The sequence below is a fragment of the Agelaius phoeniceus genome, chromosome 16 (genome assembly GCF_051311805.1).
Source record: "Agelaius phoeniceus isolate bAgePho1 chromosome 16, bAgePho1.hap1, whole genome shotgun sequence".
Lineage (NCBI taxonomy): Eukaryota > Metazoa > Chordata > Aves > Passeriformes > Icteridae > Agelaius > Agelaius phoeniceus.
In genome coordinates, this window is record NC_135280.1 from 10,387,702 (window position 1) to 10,397,278 (window position 9,577).

General features: G+C 46.9%; 1 protein-coding gene across 1 annotated transcript; it reads right to left on the reverse strand.

The window, feature by feature from the left end:
- Positions 1–38: 38 nt before the first annotated feature.
- Positions 39–6,023, reverse strand: NUBP1 (NUBP iron-sulfur cluster assembly factor 1, cytosolic). Its single transcript, XM_054643483.2, has 11 exons — positions 5,959–6,023; positions 5,778–5,879; positions 5,104–5,240; positions 4,833–4,901; positions 4,290–4,322; positions 3,276–3,366; positions 2,963–3,117; positions 1,769–1,879; positions 1,544–1,646; positions 778–861; positions 39–206 (listed from the first exon to the last, which is right to left on the reverse strand). The coding sequence occupies exons 1-11, from the start codon at positions 5,984–5,986 to the stop codon at positions 154–156; spliced, it is 966 nt and encodes a 321-aa protein (XP_054499458.2). The 5' UTR covers positions 5,987–6,023; the 3' UTR covers positions 39–153.
- Between the last annotated feature and the right edge of the window lie 3,554 nt (positions 6,024–9,577).

Genomic DNA, 9,577 nt, shown 5'->3' on the forward strand with positions numbered 1-9,577 from the left:
AGAATCTTCAACTTTTGGAAAAAACATAGGCAAGAGCCTTTATATTAAGAATTTATTTGCAATATACAAAAAGAATACATTCCTTTAATAAATCAAGGCATAAGTTACTTTTCTATAATTAGACATGAGCTACATTTTTGTTCCACTTACAGGTTACATTATCTTTTCTTCTTGCAAATGGTGTTGTTCACAATATTCCTGAATTCCTGCAAAGATGAAGAAAAAGTAATTTAAGACTATTTCAGTTGTATATCAGGAGTGTGTTGTTGCTGCATCTCTCCCCTGTGGTTACAAGTATCTGAAGTTGGGCCTTCCTTACACTGAAATAGTTTTAGGATTATTTTAAGCAGCACAGCACCAGCTGTTTAGGGAGTTTTTGCAAGGGGTTTTTGTGTAATTACAGTTAGAAGTGGAGGCATTGGTCAGTCAGTTGCCTCCCACTGGGTTATGGTGAGCACCTCTCCACACCTGCTCGAGAGCCTCAGAAGGTTTCTCTGAGCACAAGGACACCCCATCTCTGAAAATGAAAGTCTGACTTCTCTGAAGTCAAATGTTGAAACCAGTTATCACATACAATTTCATTATCACTTTAGTAGCCAGTCAGAAGTGATACCCAGAAGCAAACACGGTCTTCGCACCTGCTACTTTCAGAATTGCTAAGTCCCTCTCCTGATTTTATTCTTTGTGGAACAGTTACAGAATCCTGTGTAACACCTTTGTATAGTGCAGCAGTGCTCAGAACCGAGGATTCATTTGCACAGTGATTCTCAGACTCACTTTGAATGATATTCCTGTAAGACAATGTTGCTGGAGACTCGGGTGCTTCAGCCAAGAAAGACTGGCCACTGTCACAACTTTTTCCTTGAAGGACAGAGAAAAAATACAGAAACAAAGCAACAGGAAAAGATGAGTTTTTCTGTTTTTTAGCCTCTATCCTGTTCCAGTTACACCTCTTCAAACAGCCACCTGCATCTATTCCTTTTAGGAAGCCCTGAAGTCAGTAACAGGACTAGAAATACAGTGTGCAGTTTGACAGAGGACTAGTACTAGCAGAAACCTTCAGCTGGAAGTACTGAGCTGTTCCTTGATGTCATTAATTCAGGTATTAATTGTTAAGTTAGTGGGCAAAGAACCACACCTCCTCATGACCCACAAGAGAATTTGGGCAGTGCCAGTAACAGTGAGGTTAAAGCACTGGTTTCAATGCTTAACATCTACAAAAGACTCTTCTTTGAAGTGGTTATTATTTCATTCAGTTTGCATTTCCAGGTGACTACACCAAAGAGAAAAACATGTTGTATTTCAGATATGATTACAGAGCTGAAAAGATGTAGCATGTAATCTTAATTGATTAAGGAAATTACCCCAGCACTTCCCACATTCTACACCAAGCTATAGTCATAGTTCCAGTGACTTTTGATTCAAAAAAGCATTCTATCTAAAAGTGCTAAGAGACATCAGTGCCCATATCAGGGTTTTGCAGCAGTAACATCAGTATAGGAGGAACAACTTGCTTTAAGTGCAGTGCAATAAGTGACTTTACCTATCTGTGGATCCAGAGGCACTTTACCCAGAAGAGAAACACTCAGGTTCTGGCACATCTTCTCTGCACCACCAGTAGTTGGGGGAAAGATCTGAGATTCATTCTGGGACAACAAGAAAATCAGAGTTAAAATACTGCAATTCTGAGAAAAGGGCATTTTTGGAGCAATGTTTGCTATGCAAGCAATGCCAAGGAAAGAACACTGTAACACACAGGCAGCCTTACCTTACACTTGGGACACACAAAGCCACTCATGTTCTCCACCACACCTATGATGGGCAGCTTCACCTTGCGGCAGAAATTGATCTCCTTCCGAACATCCTGAAGTGACACTTCCTACAAATAACAGCAAACACTTGTATTTCAACTGCTTCATGCTGAATCCATGCAGTTACCTCCTTAGAGCTACTTAATAATGAATTATTATTGCTGCCTTAATATTTTAGGAACACAAACCTGTACTATGAGCTCTATCAACAGAGCAGGTACAACACTTCAAGCCTACTGGATGTGGTTCTGTTTTGCATCTGACTCTAGTCAACATTCACACATATTTGTGTTTTTTATCTCCTATGTTCATCTCGTATCTTCTTTAAATGCAACTTTTTCATATTTTCATCTTACAGAAGAAGCCTTGGTATTCTCCACAGAGTGAAGAGAAGAACCACCAGGCTTACACTAGTTACCTTTTTTCCAATTAAATTTAAAATATCTTATTCTCTCCTCAGAGTTTTCACGTATATGACTCACCTCATCCATTCTCCTGTTCCCTTCCTCCTTCACCACCTCTCTGGTATTGTCCTCAACACTTTGCTTCCTTTATGTGTTATCCTTTCTGCTGTTGTAGAAATACTTCATGTCACATGCTAGTTTGATCTCCTGTTCTGTTCCAAACCAGACATGAAAACCTCTGTTTGAACTGAGTGTATGTTTAGTTTCAGCTTTCCAGGGGCTGATTTCTCTTTTAAAAATGCACATGACAAAGCTGCCTACTTTGGTGGGTCACCTGGAGGTGACAGGCTACTTCACAGGTGTCAGAGAGTGCACAGCTTATCACTTAAAAACAGAGCTTCTAACAAACATTCTTCTGAACATGAAGCTGTTGGTGAGTAAATTACAGATGCACAATGGTGTTAAGTCTGATTCTGAAGGAGGAAATGACACCCTGCATTTCCTTTCACCACACCGGTCTCAACAGCTTTTGATGGTGAGCTGTTGTGGTTTAGTGAGCCATGTGGATCCCCATCCAGCTCCCCTGAGACATCCAGCTAACCCACAGACCAGCCAGCTGCAGGGGCAACACACCAAAGTGATTTCCCTGAGATGCTGTACCCTTCGATTTCTGTGAAATCAAGAGCCTGGAACCCAAGGACTGCCTTCCAGTGCCACAATGTGTCCCTGGCGGGCTTTGGCTCACACCTGGGGGGTGGTGACGATGACAGCACCGTCGATGCGGGTGGCACTCAGGTACTGCACGATGGACAGGTGCTCATCCGATGTTCCTGGGGGTGTGTCCACGATCAGGTAATCCACTTCACCCCAGTCCACATCACGCAGAAACTGCTTGATCAGCCCTACAGGAAAGGAGAAGAATGTGGAAGAGAAAAAGGTATCTTCCTGTATTTTAAAGTTCTGGGTCTTAGCTAACTACCCTATCTACATGACTAAACATATTTCTACACTTGAAACCTTTCAAGTATGTAAATTACTGTTGAAAACACTCAATACATACCATTCTTTTTTGGTCCTCTCCAGATGACAGCATCATCAGGACTACTAAGCAAGAATCCCACTGACATGACACCTAAGTTTTCTTCAACATACTGAAAGAGAAGCAGAGAAACGTAACAGTGAAGAAAGACTAGAGAAACAAACTCTGAACCCCTATTTTACAGAAAAAGTAAATGAAGGGGAAGAGATTTATGAAATAAAAGCAGAGAACTTTATCTTTTATCACAGGGCATTAAAAACTGCATCCTGTGCAACACTTAGCAACTATACTAAGAATGAAAAAATGAAATTGTTAGAGCAGTTTATGGAATCGCTGGAGACAACAGAAGGATAAAAGCAGCTTTCTCTCCCAACACCAGCTGCCTTTCTAACAGCATGCACACTAAAGGGGATCTTTAGACAACCAACAGTACTGCAAAACCTTCTCTGCATATTCCAAAGATTAGTAAGGTTTGTCTTGGGTGAAGATTAGTAAGGTTTGTCTTGGGTGAAGATTAGTAAGGTTTGTCTTGGGTGCAAGATACTACTTGGCTGTCATAGAAGACGTGACACACTACAGCATGTTACTCCAAAATAACAAACCTGGGTAATTTATATTTATTGTCCATATTGCAAAGTCAGTAAACACAAGGTAATAAAACAATTCTAGAAATACAGTACTGCTGTTGTTAAGAAATTTAACACTCTGATCTACATAGTCTATATCCTGATTCAATATGATATGTATCTTGATTTTATAGATCTATATTCTATAAAATCTGGAAATAAATTCTATAGCGTTCTCTAGACATTCCATAGAACATGGATATAGGTTATATAGATCTATAGAGTCTGGACATACAGACTCTGTAGATTCCATGCCCTGTAGCTGTAGATTCTATAGAACCTGGATATTTAAGTCATTAGAAGAATTAACAAGAGTACTCCCTGCTTGTCCCTCACTCGTTTTTCACTGTAGATGGTGCCCAACCCAAACAAACCCAAAGAACTTTCTGAAACAACAGCACCAACTCACCACTGGAGACCATCCAGATCCACTCTGATGAACCTGAAAATTGAAGTGATACACAAAAGCTGCAATAGCAACAAATGTTACACAAAACGTAAACATAAGTCAAACCTGGGCAAAGAGCTCTCCTGCCTGCTTTTGTGGGGCAGCTGAGGTAAAAATGCAAAAGCATCAAATCTCCATTAATAAGTGAACAACTACTGTTCAACCCTTATGCAAGTTTACTCATTACTTTATGCATTTGTAAGAAATATTCAAGGGCTGATAAAGCATATCATGCTAATACTACTCAAGTTTCAAGTAGTCAGCATTATGTGGCTGACATGCAATGAAAGTTGGTTTGCAGAACTGCTCATCCTGAAAGCAGATGACTCCTTTGCAAAATATGTCATGTTGAACTTCTACATCTCACCTCATTTCCCTATCACTGCCCCACAATTCCCATTATGCACTCCTTTTAGAAGCTCTACATCCAAAAAGCCTGAATATGCTAATGAAGAACTGAGAAAAAAAAAATCCCTTGAGCAAGATGTCCGAGCATTCACTCACCTGCTCTCCTTCTAGACCCATAATTTTAGGAATCGATGGCCCACAGATATCTATGTCCAGCAGAGCAACCTGGAAAACAAACCAGCCAACGTGCCCCACTGGAAACAAGGTAGCACAGGGCTGCCTCTAAAGGTAATCTCATGCAATGAAATCACTCCAGCAAGACCCATCCAAGTCAAACATTAACAAGCAGGGACACACGATCGGTACCTGCCCGCGGGTGCTCGGCCCTGCACTCCCGCCGCCCGTCCTGTCCGTGCCCTCTGCCCACCTGCTTGGTCTCGTCCGCCGCCAGCCCGTGCGCCAGGAGGGCGCTGAAGGTGCTCTTGCCCACGCCGCCCTTCCCGGACAGCACCAGCACCGTGTGCCGCACCGCCCGCAGCCGCGCCCGCAGCTCCGCCGCCTCCGCTGCGGAGACACCGCGCGGTCAACGCGCCCGCACCGCTCCCCCCCGAGCCGGCACCGCGCCCCCCCGAGACGGCACCGCGCCCCCCCGAGCCGGCACCGCGCCCCCCCGAGCCGGCACCGCGCCCCCCCGAGCCGGCACCGCGCCCCCCCGAGCCGGCACCGCGCCCCCCCGAGCCGGCACCGCTCCCCCCCGAGCCGGCACCGCTCCCCCCCGAGCCGGCACCGCGCCCCCCGAGCCGGCACCGCTCCCCTCCGAGCCGGCACCGCGCCCCCCCGAGCCGGCACCGCTCCCCTCCGAGCCGGCACCGCGCCCCCCCGAGCCGGCACCGCTCCCCTCCGAGCCGGCACCGCGCCCCCCCGAGCCGGCACCGCTCCCCTCCGAGCCGGCATTGCGCCCCCCCGAGCCGGCACCGCTCCCCCCCGAGCCGGCACCGCTCCCCCCCGAGCCGGCACCGCGCCCCCCCGAGCCGGCACCGCGCCCCCCCGAGCCGGCATAGAGCCCCTCCTGTGCCGCCCCCTCACGGCCGCTGCACTCACCCGGGTCCGGCCCGGCCGCGCCGGCCGCGCACAGCCCCTGGTTGGGGCATCCCTGGCAGGCGGCTGCCCTGCCCGCCTGGGCGCTGCCGGTCCCGGGGCACTCTGCAAGGGACAACGAGAGCTGGGCCGTGAGTGCCACGGGCGGGAGACCCGTCCCGCCCCGTCCAGCCCCGCCACTCACCCTCCGGTGCGCCCGGCGCCTCCGCCATAACACTGCGTCACTTCCGCCGCCGCCGCCGGGGGCGGGGCCTCGCGCCCGCTGTGCTCACGCGCTGCCGCGTGGGGGCGCTGCCGCCGAGGGCTCGGGTGAGCCGGGGCACCACTGAGGGAGGCGGTGGCACCAGTGAGGGACTCGGTGACACACGGGAGCCCCCGTACCCCCCGAGCTGTGTCGCGGCGGGCTCTGCCCGGATCACCGGCGCTGCGCACAGCCCGCGCACTGGAGCTGCCTGAGGCAGCAGCGATGGCCGGGGAAGGGCGCGGAACCGGGCCGGTACCGCAGGCCGGGTGCGCCTGGGGCCGTGCCGCGCTCCAGCCTTGAGCCCGCTCCCGGCACGGCGCTGGCCCGCTGCCGAGGGAAGCGTTGCACAGTAATACCTTCACTGTTGTTTCATTCCCAGATTATGTATCATCCCGGTAAAATCGCGCTGTTGCGGTATTTCATGGCAATTCTGAGTATATTAATTCTGTATCCTGCTGATACGCCATCTCCATTAATTTAATGGGTACATTTGTTTGGAAGATTACATTGCCTTAACTTGGCCAATCAACTTCTGAGCAATTAAGAAGGTTGCTTTGTACGTAAAAAAAAAAAAAAAAAATTCCAAACCCAGGAAGTGTGCACCAGCTGGTGATGCGATCTGGACCCTATTCCTGGCCACTTTATCCCAGTCACTGCTCCCTCCCTCTTTCTCCCATAGCTACCTGAGCACAGCCTTGTCCTCTCTTCTGCTCCTAACATCACAGCCTAGCTGCTGTAAAAAGGATATTTTCCTGATCCAAGCACAGTTGGAAGTCTCAAATACTCCCATTTCAGACCAATTAGTCCCAAAACTTGTTTGTTTTAATATACAAGTGTGTAAGTTATTATTTGAGATGGTGTCACCTTGGAAATATAAAAGAGTATCTGGTAATATTTGGAAAGGTACCATCACAACTTGGTATTAAATCTGTCTTTTTGAGAGAATTATACTGCAAAGTTATCTTTCTTGGGGCTCTGCACTTCAACAACTGCAAGCTTTTTAGAACAAACACTCTAGGAATTAAATAAAAAACCAAGCCAAACACAAAACCAGTAGCTGTCCACCTACTGAAGAACCAAAAGAAAACAAACCCCCAAACCAAAGCAAAACAAAAAAACCCACCAAAACAAAACAAAAGCCTAGAAAAAAATATGGAAATATGTTTAGTTAAGGTCTTTGAGGAGTTTTCAAGCATATTTACCTCAGGTAAAAGCTCAAGACCACTGGATGTTTGTACAGCTCCTGCACTTACTCCTCTGTAATCACCTTCCATAGGAAACTAATGAACAAAACCCTGTTTGGAAGTGGAGTCAAATGTTTAAGCAAATTCAGATGTCTGTGGTAGGAGGAACTGGCCAGTAAGACATATCTGAGAAGTTTATACTGTACCTTGCCCTTGAAGAAGCTGGCTTGGTGTGAGACCACAGCCCAGTACAGCACTTCAGGTCTGTGCTTCCTGTCCAACATATGGATTCGATTCACTGATGTCAGCAAGACTTTCCACATTTTAAACTGAGGTACGTGTCCAAATATTTTTCTTTTGGGTCCAACAGATCATTCCCTGTTCCTAAGATTATATAGAACATTCCCTATAAAAAGCACCAAAAAGGAAAAATTAATTCCTTCCTCAGCACCCCTCATCCTCTGAGCCAGCGAGGGCTCCTTGTGCAGGGCTCTCTGGGTGAACAACAAGCTTTAGAGAGTTTTAGGGTGGTATTTCTGCTCACCTTTGATCCAGCTCTATCTCCACATCAGGCAAACTGATGGTAATAACAGTTGAGAAGTCCATATGGCAATATTTACCAAAAATATCAGAGTCTGCTGTCTTCCTGATGCTTTGGAAAGCAAGGCTTTGTCTTTATCCTTACTACTCTATTCTAGCCCAAGGCCTGCCAGGCCTTTCTTGCTTTTGGAAGAGCCAAAGGAGATGAAGTTACACCAAAAATTCCTTGGGAGTAATAAAGCAGAGATGGAGCAACATATTTCCCTCTTTGTGATCAAGGTGAGCAGAAATGCTTAAACATATTTTCTAGTGATGTACAATTTGAGTTATGCTAAGAGAATCTGTCCCCCAAAGATGAGATGGGAAACCAGAACTCTGATCTGCTCTTTTCTTTCTCACTTACAGCTGTGCTGGCATGAAGGTTCCCCCTGAACACCTCCTCCTTTCTGCATTGAGGCTTTCCCTCACACCACACAGCTACTGGGTGTTTTTCACCCTTGTGGTTGTCCGTCATTAAAATGACAAACATTAAAAGCTGTGAGTTCAGTGAACTCACACTGGAGGCCAGTGGAGATGATCGCAGAGCAGCTCCCTCTAGCCAAAATTACAGCACTGAGCATTCTCAAGTAACTGTAAATGCCAGCAAACTCTAACATGAAGCGTTATAGGAAGCTAATGAAAGCAATTTGTTATTTAGCACAACAGCATTAAATGTGGTTTAGATTAAGGTCTTCCCCCTTCTCAGCATCAAAAGCAATGCACAGATGACCTAGAGCAGGATCTTTCTGACAAAACTCGGGTCCATTTTATTAATGAGAAGTGCTTTGACCTGAGGAACACATTGGACAGCATCAACTCTTACCCTGGAGTGGAAAAAGCAGCTGAGACTGAGTGGCTACTGTAGCCTTTCCTTTGAGTCCTCCCTGCTGAGCACGGGCCCTCCCCTTAGATCTGAGAGTGATGTAGGAGAAGTGGCTGCTCTGTCCCAGGGCCCTGCTTTGCCCCGGTGTGAGAGCCTCCCCCAGCAGTCATTCCCTGCCTGCTGCCAGTGGCCGCTGGTGGAGGGCGGCAGTGGCACCTGAGCAGGGCCGTGCTCGGAGCTGGTTTCTCAGAGACAGCTGTGCTGTGCTGTCCTCACCCCCCAGCTCCAATGCACAGTGTCCCCTCTGGTTCTTATTTACTGTTCTGTGCCTTTCAGGTTACAAACCCACACCAAATCAAAATCCAGCTGAGGTGCAGGTAAGGGCAGTGCAGCAAACAGCACATCTGTCTGTCTGCCACAGACTTCATGTACTGTCTGTAAAAGAGCTTGGGTTGTTGGCACATTTGTGCATTTGGCACAGCCTTAATGTTACAGACTGACACAAAATTACAGAACTAAAATGCCCCATTTGTATGTGGTTTAAAACTGTTGATTCCCATTGGTCTCGTCAATGCAAGAGCAGTAGCAGCAGCAATAGAGGGCAGTGTCTCTGTGCTAATGCCTTGTCAGCTCCCTTAGCACGAACACAGCAGGAATCCAGCGGTGAATGCACTTCACAATCTCAAATGATAACGACTCTGTCTTGTTGGAAGGAGGAAAAAATAATCGGTATTATTTGTTAACTTATGTTCTGTTTTTCATTAAAAGATCACCTCATTCACTACCGTAACGAGGGCACATCCAAAGGAAACTTGGCAAGCATTCTGCTGACTCTAGTACCACTACCTACTTTTAGGATTAGCTATGAATAAAATTATTCTCGTCAGCTCTAGTAAAAAGCAGATTAATGTGGATAAATTTTGCAGACCTTTTCCTTTCTCACCATCTATTATCCAAAAAAACGACATTATTC

What these genes read in the sequence shown, in the direction of transcription:
- NUBP1 (XM_054643483.2), bottom strand. Translation starts at nt 5,986, where the DNA reads ATGGCGGAGGCGCCGGGCGCACCGGAGG. An exon ending in TTGTGTGTCCCAAGTGTAAG is followed by an intron (nt 1,647 to 1,768) that starts GTAAGGCTGCCT and finishes TTGTTGTCCCAG; the next exon opens with AATGAATCTCAGATCTTTCC. An exon ending in TTACAGGAATATCATTCAAA is followed by an intron (nt 207 to 777) that starts GTGAGTCTGAGA and finishes TCATCTTTGCAG; the next exon opens with GAATTCAGGAATATTGTGAA.